At 37.7% G+C, this 15,598-nt stretch overlaps 1 protein-coding gene across 3 annotated transcripts in view; it reads left to right on the top strand.

Annotated features, from left to right (window-relative positions):
- grik2 (glutamate receptor, ionotropic, kainate 2) overlaps positions 1-15,598 on the top strand; it is a 325,805-nt gene that overhangs the window by 291,899 nt on the left and 18,308 nt on the right. For 2 of the 3 annotated variants that reach the window (XM_070967096.1, XM_070967097.1), the window contains exons 16-17: positions 7,939-8,189; positions 8,483-8,510. In XM_070967096.1, coding sequence (XP_070823197.1) covers positions 7,939-8,189; positions 8,483-8,510 — 279 coding nt within the window. The remainder of the gene's footprint in view (positions 1-7,938; positions 8,190-8,482; positions 8,511-15,598) is intronic. The other variant, XM_070967098.1, reaches the window with a different exon arrangement.

Raw genomic sequence — 15,598 nt, 5'->3', positions numbered from 1 at the left:
GTTCCCTAAGTGTAGACATTCAAAACAAACAAAGTACAAGTTAAATGTACATTTTCATCACAAAAGTGCAACTCCTCTAAGAAACTTTAAGAACTTGTACAACTCGTATGATTGCATGTAGTACAATACCATATCTGATACAACTACTATTACGGCACAACTTTAGAATGATGCAATTCTTTCACCAGAAAATTTCAGTGTCAGACAATTATATGATCTTGGTCTCATACCCAGGTCATCAACACCAACATTTTGTCATGCTCCTTAACATCTCATTCAGACGCACAAGGTAACCCTTCAGTGTCTGTAAGAGAGGCACCAGGCTTTCAACTAACTTCACTGTAAACCCATCTGCATCGTTATTAGATGTTCGCACAAGGCCTTCACCCTGGAGACTGGAGTTTGTGTCCTGTGCAAAACCAAAAGCGAAGGCAAAAGTCAGCTATCTTTTCCGAAAATGAAGTAGTTCCGGGACCTAAACCTAACCACAACTGCAATACAATGTTTGGTTGCACAGTGGTTAAAGAGTCTAGAGTAGATCCACATAGCCTACATAACATAACATAACATAACATAACATAACATAACATAACATAACATAACATAACATAACATAACATAACATGATAGTTAATCAATCTGTCTGTCTGTCTGTCTGTCTGTCTGTCTGTTACTTTCATATCTCAACAACATTACCAGCCACATTGCCATGAAATTTGCTGTGAATATTTTTGGCCCCCAAAATTCATTGAAAATGAATGAACAATCAGTCTCACAGCAGTTTGTGAAATAATCACTAAATTTTAACTAGGATTTATGTACATGGACATACATTTTCTCTCTTTTTCTTTGTGACAGCATGGCTTTCAAACATGTATTTCAATTGGAAGTATCTTTCGGGGGCAAACACCATGTCCACCATTGTTCTCATTCTTAGAAACAATAAATATATAAATATATTTATAATAATATAAATATAAATATAAAATGTCCACTGACACATTCAAATAAAGCTTTCTGAGAAACATTTCAGGTGACTGTCACACTATGGTTAGATTTAGGCATCAAGACTACTTGGTAGTTTTGGGAAAAGATCAGAATTTGGGATAAAATAAGTACTTCCTTAAAACAATCAACATTTACTATTGGTTTCACACAGGAATGTGAATCCTAGCCTCATGTGCAAGTCCTGTGTTTGACCCATCCATCCACCTCAGACATCCCAAAGACTTACTTAATTTTTACGCTGTGTTTGTTGTAAACTTCTGCTGACTGTAAAACAAACAAACAAACAAAAGGAACATTTGTCTCTATGTGCCCAACTCCATAGATCATAGATTACATTTAGCGACTGCTTCAAAAGCTGATACTGGGCTAAAAATTTTGAGAATTTTAGCTAATAATAAGGAGCAGTGGTATTGCAAAACTGAGACACAAATCTACTGTACATATTTATTCACTGAAGGGATTTAAGCATTTGACAATAACTGCATCATCTACATATCTGAGAGGGCATATATGTAATGGAGGAAAACAGGGTGTCTTTCCATATTTGTCAGATACTTATTGTTGTGGTGCAGACATGAGAAAGTAGTGTCAAGCCATCCCTATTTATGACTGAACAAAAACAAACAATTAAGATAAAAATATTTTCCCTTTTTATCAGGGCAGTTTCAGTCCCTTGCATCTGTCCTGATGACAGCTGTTACGGTCAGTGACAAGGAAGGCCAGGACCCAAATGCAGAGATGAAAAAACACTCAAGATTTATTTTACAAAGTACAAACAAAAATCTCCTTTTTCAGGGAAAATGCACACAAGCAAAAAAGAACTAAGAAAAGGACAATAACAAAAACTGATCTAACTTCTTGAAAAGCAAAGTAACAAAGTAACGAGAACTCAAAACTCACAAGGAAAAGTACTGGGATGCAAACTACAAAAAATACTAAACCAACAGCGAATATGAAAAACCTCACAGTGAAAACACCAGCAATCAGGAAACAAGCACACAGGAGGAGCAAGATGGAGAGACGAGCAGAACTACTAGGCGAGCCGCGCACTAGAGAAGCTGAGAGAATAGTCGGACACAGGAGTGAAGCACGAGGCAGCTTAAGAAGCCGAGTTGATTATCGGATGAGGTGCAGGTGAGACTCTTGAATATGCTCCTCTTGTAGATCGGCCGCCTCCTGTTGTAGGCGTGGACAAGGAAACACAGTATCAGAGAAAAAAGAAGGAAAACACACAGTGACAGAAAATCACAGCCATCACAGACCGCACCATGACTGTCTGCTTTCCCTCACAGACTCACAGCATGAAGTTAACATTAGTTTTCCTCTTTTCCTCTCTTTAGGCATGTTTGTGTTTTTGGCAGTTTTTACCGTACTGGATACTCTCAAAGCTGTGTTTATGTTTTGTTTTTTTTTGTTTTTTTTTTTGACAGTGTGTATGTGTATTTCCAATAAGTCATTAAAACAGTTGCTGCCTGTACTCAAATCACAGGTTTAATCTGCCCATTTTGTATAGGCAGTCTCCTGCTCTGCCCAGACTGTAGTCTCAGGAGGCTCTGCATTATTCATCATCCATCCTTTCTCTTTGTCTCTCTTTCTGATGACTATCAATCTTAATTTAGCTTCATTAGGCTGCATTAATCAAACAGGGTAAGGGGGAAGTGTCTGTGCTGCTTGTCGGCAGGTTCCTGTCCTTCGTGTTGTCTCTGCTGCCGGCCGCCAGGCTGTACAGCTTTGCCTCATAAACAGGAAGGATATTGAATGCATTTCTGTGCGATAGAAGATCTCCAGCGGGGTGACCTGCGGCAACTTACTCCAACCCTTAACTCCCCACCACGTTTATCACTGTCTGAGCACACTCTGGGATGTGTGTGATATAGAAAAGATATTAGACAGAGAGCTTACACAGAGTGAAGATACTGCAGGGACATTAATTCTTTAGAAGGCCCTTCATTTAAAAACAAAGAAAAGATTTTAAATTATGACAGCAACAAGATGATTTGGTAATAGAGGTCATGGAAAAATCACACTGGTTTATATAAGGGTCTGAATTGGAGGCAGGGAAAGAAAGCATATGAAAAGTGGTCTTCCTGATTGAACTTCCACTAACCTTGCCCTTTGATAGGATGTGACTTGTAGATTTGGATTCTAAATAAAATCCTGAGAGTCTCCACTCTCCAGTGCTCTAAAGCAGCAGCAGGCATAACATCCACTTGTCATACATGAGGGACCAAAACATGTTCAAGGATTATTAATTTGAAGGTATGAAATTGTCATTTGTGATACAAAAATAAATAGTAATTAATGTGCACAAATTATCAGAGCATATATGAAACCTCATGAAAATGCCTCCTGCAATAATGGATGAAAAGATAAACAGAATGTTGAGAATAAGTTCTTTAAAAATAATCACGAAATTGGATATAACATGAAAGCTCATGAATACATAGTGACTGTTTTGAAAGAAGATGGGTTAAATTACCACATAAAGTGCAACTGTGAAGGGAGTGGACATGTATTTATGTAAACAACAGTCTGGAGTATGCATGTTCATAGAGATTTATATGTGTGTAAATGTATAAATTTACAATTATCTCTCCTAAATGTACTGTGTTCATATAAATGCTTATTAGGCTTCACTGTGCAAAGCATCGACATTGACAGAGGTTTCTGGAGAAGCTATCTAAAACCTAAGTTGTTATCCAGCAGCTTTTTAAACAAACTAGACTACATTTTATACCTCATAGAGCAACTGCAATTTTTAACCTCTTCTCCTGGCTTGTTTGAGCAAAAAAACGAGCCTATTTTCCCTGACAATTACAGTAACCATATCATTTGTATCTACATTCGTTAGAATGTGTCAGTACTGAGTAATGTTAACTCAGTTGAACAGAAATCAAACAAGTCACCAGTTCTGCCCAAAAAAGTATTGCTTATATCCCAAACTACATCAATTAACTTTATCAATGAAAGAAAGCATTAATTTGTGAAGTGTAAGGACAAACCCAAATCTAGAGCAGCTACATACTTACAGCACTGAATCTAGAATGCTTTCCAGTTGATCAAACCCCCCAGAATATTATCATTTAAAACACTTACACATATTTATTTGCTGTTCATTGTGTTTGTTCCTAGTCTTAAAATGCAAAACAAATCTCTCCATGTTTTAAAAAGAAAGCAGAATTGCTCTTTGTGTTCTAAAAATACACATGTTCAGTGTCAGGCACTGCAGCACATTTGAATTTCTATTTTTCTCCTCATTGGCAGACAATGCATGAGGGATCTTTGCGCTATTACTCTCCTTTGATCTGGCAGATTACATCTATGTGTCGTATTCTGGATTCAGCATGGCCTGTCATTCGCTCTCCACTCTTGCTGAATTGGAAGATTAAGTGCCTCTTTTATGGGCACACATGCAGAGGCCTGTTTTCAGCTACCAAATTAACATATTCTGTTTAGCAATGACAAGGATAACAACACATTCCTCCATTTCTCAGCCAACCAGACACATTCCTCCATTTCTCAGCCAATCAGACACAAGAGAAAATGATCACTATATTTTCACTCCCAGTGAGATTTGATTGATGTCACTTCCAGGTCACTTCACCTTGTTTATTAACACAGCAGTGTGTACAGCATCATATTTACATTCACAAATTAGCTAAATGTCCTAATTCATTTTTCAGTTTTTCCTTATACGATCACATCTGATGATGACTAATCAATGTGAACGTTGAAACTAAAGAAGTTTCTATGAGGACTGCAAGGACATAAGAAGAATAAAAAAGTATAACATAAAAATATATCAAATACAGCTACTACTATTTGTTGAAGCAAATTCTTCTGATAACAGGAATTGTGATAATCTAAACCTTGTTAGAGAAGCTTTAACATTCCTAGATGACAAAATACATTTCATTACAAAGTAGGTCTAAGTGTTCTGAATTAGTAATCTACATTTTCTTCCATGCAAGGCACTGGCCTGCACATTGGGAACAACTTGGGGTTCAGTGTCTTGCCCTAGAAAACTTTAGCATGTGGACAGGAGAAGCTGTGATCAAACCACCAATTCACGGATTAGTGGATGACCTGCTGTATCTCATGTGAATAGCCCCCCTATAAAACTTTATCTAGAGATAGATCAGATATGGTGTTTAAAATATTTTCATTCATATAGCTTTTTAAGATACTCACAAATGCTTTACAAAACAATTTCCCCTGGGATCAATAAAGTATATCTGATTCTGATCTGATTCTGACATGATCCTAGGGAAGAAAAACCACACAAGGTGAAGCTGGTACATCAAAAATTAATAGCACATACAGTAGTTTTGAGTAAACGCTTCAACGAAGATTAGTGCAATCACAGATGCATTTGCAGAGACAATCCCACCAATGGACAGCCCTGTCATCCCAGGTGTGGGTTTTGGTCCTGGATGGTGGAGACAGTCAGGTAGGAGGCAGTCTAGGTTTTGAGGGCTTTGTGAGTGAGGAGAAGGATTTTGAATTAAATGTAGATGTACTGGGATTTATTCTGGATGATGTACCATAAAGAATTCTATTGTAGTAATGGATTCTTGATGTAATGAAGAAGCCAAAGATAAGGAAAGTGATAGGCTTTAATTTATTGAATTCACATGTATAGAGGTTTCGTTCTCTGGACCAAAGAGTTGGACTGATCACATGGAACTGCCCTGACCACGAAGCATACAAAGTCAGTTCTGAGCAGTTATTTGTAACTGAGTATACAGGCCTGTGGTGTTTGCAGAGCCTTGAAGTATCACAGCCAAGGCCGGCCTTGTAATGCCATCTGCCTTTCTGTATCAAAATGGAAGATCTGATGGTGTACAGAATATTTTACAATTCAATAAAACACAGGTACAAAAGAGAGACTGGCATTACATTGTTCACCCATTTTATGCTCATATGAATGTGTGTTATGAAACTTGCCAGAAAGGTCTTGACTAAATGACACAGTGCTTGTGTTTATTGAGTCCATGATATCACAGCAGTGGTCTTTCCATTTGTTTTGATCAGACAGAGCGGGCCCAATTTCAAGGCTACATATTTTCTTTGTTGTAGCAAGTGATTTATCTGACAGACGCTGGCTTGTTGTTCCACTCTGGAGCTGAAGGGAAGGTATCTACTGTAGATGGCAATGAATAAGAAGGACCAGAGCGCAATTCACATTTGCCATCACCATGGTGATAGATGCTTTTGAAACATGCTAGTCGGCTTGCTCTTAAATAAAGAGTCAGATACGATAGACCCCTTGGGCAGAGATGAAGGACAGAAGAAATGTTAAAGAGTGTGAACGTGGCCTTGTGACAGCAGCCACACTACCACAATTCTGAGGGCTGCTGCTCAAAGCTCCATTCCACTACAGGAGCGCAGCTGATCATTGTCACTGTTTAGGGTCTCTTGGGTCCACTACATAATACTGCTGCTAAACTGGCTCTGCATACTGACTACTAATCACAGAGATCGCTACTCAATTGATAATGTTTTTTTTTTTTTTTTTTTAAATAATTCAAGTTGCATAAACATCCATTGTAGTGTATAGGCTGTATACCACAATCTGGGGAGTGGGAGTCCGGCAGGATTCTTTTTTTTTTTTTTTTGACTTCACCATTATGGTTGAATCAGGGGTCCTGATGTGTGACTGCTTGTATCAGCAGAGCAGGGGAAGGTGCTTGAGTGCTTTACCTAAGTGGAGAAGGGGAGGAGAAGGAGGTACAGAGGCTGCTGGGGAAACAAAAGAGAGGGGGGATTCACTGGGTTCTCCGCAGGCTCACATGGCCAGGTAGGAACATTTCAGGGCTGCTTTTGGGGACTTATTACACCAAAGTGTAACAGCTCTGTGAAAACATTAGCACATATTAACCATGGCAGCCAGTGTTATTTAGACAGATACACAGGTACAGTAGAATGAGTGGACATGAGCCCCATAGACAGTCTTGTGCATGAATGCTCTTCAAGAGTGCAGTCATTGAACATGCCCATGTTTTTGGTCAACAGTGAACTGAACATATCAGTTGGCAAGTAATGACAATGAACGTGTTTTGTTAAGTCCTGTGAGAGTTAACGCACTGTGTTTTACAGAATCCAGGATGCTGGCATGGTTACTGCAACTGGCACTCTGCTGGTGGTGGAGGAAATGTTCAGATCCTTTAATTAAATAAATTACAATTCAGGAAAAACAGGCCCAGTTTCACCTTTGTAACTATGTATGTTTCAGCTAATCCAAGAGGGGCTTTAAATTAGTTATTTAGTTTAAAGAGTAGGTGAGTTTTCTCAGGCCGCAAAGGAACACTTAACACTACATTAAATACTGCAAGTTAGGCAAGTCAAGAAAAAAAGCTAAGCAAGACACCATTAAAAGATTTTATACAATTCTGATATTGAATTGATTTTTCTTGATTATTAAAATATAACTAACTGGCTTTTAAAAGTAAAATTAACTTGAATCATAGAGAAACATGCTGTCTTCACTTAGAGACTATTTTTACAGAGGAGTACAGAGGACTGGATATTGCTGCATGGTGCACACAGGAGGAAATGAGGGCATGCTGGGAGAAAATAAGTCCTAAGTATTTCAAAAAGGAAAATAGATTGTTAAAATTTGGTTTGTGTTGTTGTGCTTAAAATATATCCAGTAAATCAGAAAAAAAACACCAATCATGAAAAAAGAAACAGGTTCATATCTTATCTATATAAGTAAACAATATTCTCTCTAGACCACACAGACAACTCCCCATAATACCTCTGTGGTTGAGAAAGCAGTTTCAAAAACTGAGTTTTCAAGCTTAAGCTGATCAGCAAAGCCAATATTTAATGAATGTTCTTTGACAAGATTAAGGCACTGATTTCAGTCAGTGACTGATTCAGTCATGTTGATTGCTCATGCTGACCTCATGTCTTTTGGTCCTCCAGGATCTCCATACAGAGATAAGATCACTATTGCCATCCTGCAGCTTCAGGAGGAAGGGAAGCTGCACATGATGAAGGAGAAATGGTGGAGAGGAAATGGCTGTCCGGAGGAGGAGAGTAAGGAGGCCAGTGCCCTCGGGGTGCAGAACATCGGAGGGATCTTTATCGTACTGGCTGCTGGTCTCGTCCTCTCCGTGTTCGTGGCTGTGGGAGAGTTCCTCTACAAGTCCAAACAGAATGCACAACTTGAAAAGGTAAGAAATACCTTTGACATCCACTTCTGCTTTGTTATTTTAAACAATGATAGCAGAATTTCTTACCATAACCACATGTGCCATGAAAGGCAGTCTCATGGCAAAGACAAATAAATCTATAAATGCTAACAAAATGAAACAAAATATATGCTAAATATATTTATTTTATAATTTATAATATATAATTTAAAGAAATCATCTGCTTGCCAATTTGCAGAAACTCACACTATAATGACAGTGCTATATTATATGCAGTAAGATAAGGGCTGGTTTCTTTGCATTTATTCACTTAGGCCCAATGGCGACAACGAGATAAGAAACGTGAGGAATTCTGCTGTCACCATGGATCCAAGCTAGACTTTAACCACCATCTCAAATGACCTCAAGAAAAACTCCAGAATTTTTTTTTTCTACTGTAATATAACACGATCTAAAATTCCCCCAAAATACTGAAATGTTTTTGTTTGTTTTTGTTTTTGTTTTTTTTCTGACACTTCTGAGGGAATGGGAACGCTAAGAGCAGTTTAATAAAACCCCTGGGGTACTAGCAGTAAAACACAGTTGCATCACAGGCACATGTATACAGAAGGTTTGCTTTGCTGCATGAACCACGTCTTCAGCAGCCACATCCACTAACTCACACCTCCCCCTCACCTACTTCTGCTGTCCATTTCCACTCTCCAAACTGCCATCCTGCTTATACTGTAACTATTCTCACTGTTCATGTGTGTGATTTTTACCCCATACATAGTGCAGTAATAGAAGACTGTATTGTTTGACTGGAGCTTCCCAGCAAACATTCTGACACTGAATGTTTGCTGATATAATGGCCTGCACCATTGGAGAAATACTTAGGTCAACTGTACGTACATACATTAAACATTTATGAAATAGTGAAATTTTACCATAAATATATATACATGGTATATATACATGGGGTATCAGTGTTCAGTATGGACCCAATGCTGTCATAAATGCTTGGTTTAACTCTGTACTGTTCAAAACCCAAAGCCATTTACTACCTCTTTGTAGGACACTGTACAAAATATTCTTATATTATGTGAAGCTTATTTTATCTTAATGCAGACTTATTCGGATGCCAAACATATCCAGACTACTTTACTAATTTTAACTCGGGTCTCTTTTAGGCCAGATGCAGCTGTAACTATATACAAATGGATTGCAATACTTAAGTATGTCCTGTGGAATAAATCATTATGTTACATAGCATGTACAGTATTATAATATGTAACAGTATAAATGGATCTGTATTTATTTCACAGTCACAGTGGTGAATGCCTACACTGAAAGACATATTTAATTGGATGTTTTGTATGGTTTAATGTATTTCATACACAGCAGTCAGCCACAAGACAGATGCTAAAGCAATTGAGCATTATATGCTGCAGCATTGCTGGTCAGTAGCTAACTGCTTCCTGGAGAGATTTACCTTAGAAGCCAATTATCTCAATGCATATGTAGAAAATGACAGCAGTTGCTCTCCATTTAGATTGCAGATATAACTAACTAATGCATAAGAGAGAGAAAATGTATGACACTTATGCTATGTGGACTTTTTTATAACCATTGTCATAAGAAGTGTTGACAGTGAATAGGGAGAAGCCCCAGTGCAATAGACTGAACAGATGGTATTATGCAAAAAATATAGATACATTTATCATGGTGGAAGGTAGACAAAGCTATGTGTCTTCAGTAGAGACAACAGAAGAAATTACACATTGTTGTACATATATAAAATCCACCTATGTTTTTACAAAAACATATAAACATACAAATACATACAGAAAACCTTTTTTTTTTTAATTTTTGTAGTTCATTTCAGTAACTAGGAAGATATTTCCTATTGAGGTCATTTTCACATAGGTACGTGCCTAATATATACATGTGAACATACAAGTAAATATATGTATTATGTACAATATTCTGAGCCAGTGTAAATACCATACAAAAACTCAGTAATGTTCACAGTCATTCATAAAGACAAATTAGATATTTTTGTGAAATCTGGACCTTTGTATTATTTCAAAATTAATTCAAAACATTTTTGAAAGCTGTTTGAACATTTCCTTGTAAGGTCAAACTGTCATAATTGTGTACTGACTATGTTGTCATATCCAGTTAAAAATATGTTCTAATATCTTTGAGGGCAGTGAGAAAATAAACAATTATCCAATATTTTCAGTGACCAGAGACAAAATAATTCTTTTAAAGTAAAAGACTTTCATTGGAGGAAAGAAACATTAATTCCAGTTTCTGGAGCCATGCAGCACTTACTGTGGAAGAGTTCAGTAACCTTTCCCTTCAACATTTGATTGTGTTGATTGAACAGTGTTTTAGCTTGGCTTGTCATGTCATTCTATTAAGTGAATACAGTCAGAACACTCTAATATGTTAGCACACACTTAGAAGCACATAAACTTCTATTTTGAGCATAAACACACATATGCTATGCACCACAAGGCTGTGACTGTGAATAAATGGGTTGAAAGCACAGTATTGAAATAATAATACATTATACAGTAGGCCAGAGTTTCTAATCACTCAAAGGTCTGCATATGATTTTTATTTAAGGTCAGAGGTCTGGAACAACTGACAATAACAAAATAACAGTTGGTCAGTTAATTAACGTCACATCTCTTGTGATTAGGCCAGCATCAAAATGAGGCAGACAAAGTTCAGACACTTAGTCCATATTTATTTCTGACTCAAACATATTCTTGCAACTACATTTACAGTTGTTGTAGAAATAGTGTACTCGCAAAAATGAGACACTCTCTGGAACTCCATTTAGGAGCTGATGGCAAATTCTCTGGTGTAACATGTGAACTTGGCAGCAACAACGCACAACACTCTCTCCAGCAGTTAATGTCGCTATAACAACATTGTCAACATTAAAGAAATAAGCCAAATTAAAACCCGATCATTCAGAGGCAGAATCTTTGTGAATGATTTCCAGTTTTTTGGCCAGAGGTGCATTACATGTAGGATCCTGCATGTAATAAAGCTGGTAGGGCTAAATTAGTTGGTCCTTTGCCTTACTGCTGGAGGTAATGTACCCTGGGCAATAAGGCTACTAGGGTACATTATATAGTGCTCAGGGTCTTATGATATTGGGGTAGATTACATGTATGTGTGTATGCACCTAACAATACCTTGTGTGTGTTTTGCTTAAATTGTCCAGAGGATTGCATAATCAACTGTGCGTCTACCTTTGAATGTCTTGACTAAACTCTCATTGCATAGCCTAGTCTGCGGTCTGTTATCTGTAACTCTGCAGGCTAATAAAAGGAATGATATGCAATATTCACTTCAGTACAGATCCAGATTCAGTACAGATCTTTATAAATGATTATGTTTGATTAAAAGTAAACAAAATATTAAGAGGGTACTGGGGCTCAATGCATATAGCCTAACATGTTATTTATTTTGCAATTTAACTGCAATGAAAAAGCTGAATTATTCAAAGTGCATGAAAGTAAATATTAAGCGAGTAGACCAGAGTGTTGTGGAGCTGTGCTTAGCTTCAGGCACTTCTTGCTTCTTCAAATTTGAAATAGAGCTCTTTACAGTGACATGTATATATCACTGGCACAATTTGCATTTTACTGTGATGTTTGGGTCTGTTTCACCAACAAATTAAATATAATGCAAATACTTCCATGACGTAAAAGCTGTCCTCTCCAGCATCCTGTTAGCTGAGGTGCACGCGTGCACTGACACAACCACAGGATTGGATACCTTCCACTAGTACGAAGCTATGCCTAGGAAGTAGGAAAGAAACAGAAACAGTGTGCATGCATCTGGGATTTTTTGTGTGGCAATAAGAGCAACAGGGAACTATTGCAAAATATTGTTAAATTGTTAAACAGTAGCTGCACGGTGGAGCAGCAGGTAGTGCGCATGCCTCACAGTGAGAAGGTTGCAGGTTCGATTCTGTGTGAAGTTTGCATGTTCTTCCCGTGCATGCGTGGGTTCTCTCCGGGCACTCCGGCTTCCTCCCACAGACCAAAAACATGCTCATTAGGTTGATTGGTGACTCTAAATTGCCCCTAGGTGTGAGTGTGAATGGTGTGTGTATGTGCCCTGCGATCAACTGGCGACTGGTCCAGGGTGTACCCCGCCTCTCGCCCGCTGACAGCCGAGATAGGCTCCGGCCCCCTGTGACCCCGAAAGGGATAGGTGGTATAGAAAATGGATGGATGGATGTTAAACAGTAACAGATTGCTAATTTAAAAATCTAACTAAGTAATTGATTACTTCAATTACAAAACTATGCACCTGGGGACCACTGCTCTAGTGCGCTACAGTAGTGTGTTAGCCCCAACACTGACCTCAACTACCCCAGTGGTACGTTATATGGTGTTCCAGGTATACATATTACCCTGGCAACCTACCAAGAGTACTTTATGTGAGTCTAGGATTTTAGATATATTCGCAAAACACCACAGGTAGCAAATAAGAGTGACTACTTACATTAACTTTCATGTGTGTACTATTTTTGGTATTTCCTCAGGTTGGTGCAGGCGATTGTGTTAGCAACAGTGTTCCAAATCAAAATACTGTCACAGGGATGATGCATTAATATACACACAATTATTGATATAAATTTGAGTTATCCAGCAAGTAGCTAATCACCTAATGCTTTTGAATTCAGTATGCTTTTTTCAGAATATTCAATCAATCGCGCTTTGAAATCAGATAATACATTCACAGCCTGTCTCATGAAAGAACAAGGTTTGTATTTCTAACAATCTAATAAGTGAGTAGGCCAGGTTATAATGGAGCATATACAGTAAGACAAGACACACAGCGTAAGCTGTACAATAGCACTGCTCCACCACAACATTAATCCCTAAACAAGGTTATTCATCTATTTAGAAAAAAGACAGATATAATGAATAGGCCTAACAGGCACCTCACAGGCAAAGGACAGACAGTGTGACTATTTTTTTTCATGCTCAAGGTTTCTCCCTTCAAATCACAACATCCCACCCTACTTTAAACCTTGTACTGAGAATGAATCGCTTGTACTCTTGTTTAATGCACTACTGTCACATGTTTTGCACTCTGCTATGTGGACATTCACATGATTGGAGCACAGGAAGGTGTGCAATAATTGACATTTGCCTGGGATTGCACACAATAATTTACTATTTTTAGAATATTGGATCACTTGACTACAATAAAATGGGGTTTGACTAATATTGGTTATTGAAGGCCATTTTGAAGCTGCCGATAGCTAGTATGTGCTGATGTCCATTAATTTCATTGATGACCGAAAACGCTTCTGAAACAGTATTGAGAACTGTGGAGGACCTAACCTCTTCAGTGAAACTCAGAACAATTAAAGTCTTTATCAGGTATTTGAAAGCTTCTTTTCTGATTAAGTGGATCTCTAGACAGTCAATCACTTTGACTTTGATGTAATCCATAAGCAAACCTGCAGTTGTAGCCCTCAGTGCCTACATGTACTATGATGCATTATTTCTATTCTCAATGGTATACCCTCAAGACCAGCTTGAAGACAGATTGATTTCGCTGAAGTCCTCACACCTCTATAGGATTGGTATAGTTTTTACATCCACTGAAATTTGTATTTTGCCTTCACAGTTCTGGATAGCTCTCCTTTGCCTTTCTCTGTGGTGGAGACATATCTATATAATGGAGATGCCCCCCCCCCCCCCCCCCCCCCCCCCCCATTTTTTAAATATGTTGTTAAGGTAGGCTAGAATTAAGGTTAGGCATTGAAAACACTTTTGATGATGCCACTGAAAGTAGATTGTGCACAGCAGAATTACTTTGAACATTATTCAAAGGATTCTCGGTTGCATTTTAAAAAGGTTTTAGCTCATTCCAGGTGGTGTCCACTCAACATGTCCACATCAAAATCCAAAATAGAAAGCTATTTCAGCCACTTTTAGCAACTTTAGCTAAAAAAAATTGTAGCTGCCATGCTGACTATACAAAAATACTGAGCTTCAGCTTAGTAAATGCTCAGTACTGAACAGCCCACCCCACTTAATCGTATTGGCAGTGTTTGAATTGGTGTAGTGGCTGTGAATATTGTAAGTGACCTAGGCTGCCATAGCAATGGTGCAATGATAAATACATTAGCAAGTCTCATGGACATTAAAGATGCACCACCTCTACTAAGTCATAGAAATAGGGTTGAAATTTTGCAAAATGTCCCTTAAAGACAGCGACAACCATACACTTGTTTAGCAGAAGAGGAATATGTGGGATATATTACTGACTTCAAATGAGGAATGCATTTAGAAATGTATCATAAAGCAATCATAAAAGTATAATAAAGGAAAACTTACATTCTACGTTTCTTGCAGTAATAATGGTGGCTTATAAGTCAGACTTGCCGATATGAGCTATTTAAAAAGGCAAATACTTTAAAACCAATATATTCGTCTAACCTTAACGACAGCTTGATTTATTTTGTCCAAATTTCAATTTAAGAATATAAAGATCCACTATAATGTGTAGCCTGTGCATCCCACAGTCCAATACTAGTTAGTATCAGGATAAGTTGTGAAAATGAAGCATCTATTTTGTGTCATTGTGATAATCAACCATATATTTTGTTTCATTGCTCTGGGCTTCTCATATAATTGAATATCACCTACTTGTACAATATGGGGTTGTTTTCTCAGCATGATGCTGAAAGTGTCAAGTTGAAAAATGTGGTGCTAAGCATTTCTTTGTTGTGTTTCACATGCTTGACAGTGCACACCCTGCAATTTGCATTTTATAATTACTTCTGTTCTGTAACATTAGAAAGGAGCAAAAATAGCAACGAGTCATTTATATAATAGGATAAGACATATGCCCTCATATACCATGGAGGAACTGTTAAAAGTGTTTTTAAAGGTTAAATGGACATGTTGCAACATAACTGTGTTTTTGAGATTACTGCATTTACTAAACAGATTGTAATACCACAAAATGAGAGCACTGTCAGAAGAAAATATACACTTGTTAAAAATTTTAATAAAAGTATTAATAAACATTTGATAACTTTACACACAATAGGTCTTTGATTCATCTACCAAGATTCTGCTCTCTGAGATTTCCTTTCTTCATTTTCTTTGTCACTAGTGTTTCTCCATTTATTATTATTATAACATAGCAACGTAATGCATTATTTCAGTAGCTACGTGGCAACACATTCATTTCAATGAAGCTCTGCAATTGTTTGGGAAATAAGCTCGTTTGCCTTCAGATCAACAGGCAGTTAAGAAAATAAATCAGTTTCATTTCTGTGCACTTACTTGGACCTGTTTAGACTAGCTTAGTACTGGAAAGACTGGAAACACTGTGTTCCCAAACCCTTGAAAAAAGTCTGCCCTCCAACCAAGCACTATTTGGGTAGGATCCCA

The sequence above is a fragment of the Chaetodon trifascialis genome, chromosome 7 (assembly GCF_039877785.1).
Source record: "Chaetodon trifascialis isolate fChaTrf1 chromosome 7, fChaTrf1.hap1, whole genome shotgun sequence".
In the NCBI taxonomy this organism is placed as follows: domain Eukaryota; kingdom Metazoa; phylum Chordata; class Actinopteri; order Chaetodontiformes; family Chaetodontidae; genus Chaetodon; species Chaetodon trifascialis.
This window is presented reverse-complemented; position numbering and strand designations above follow the sequence as displayed.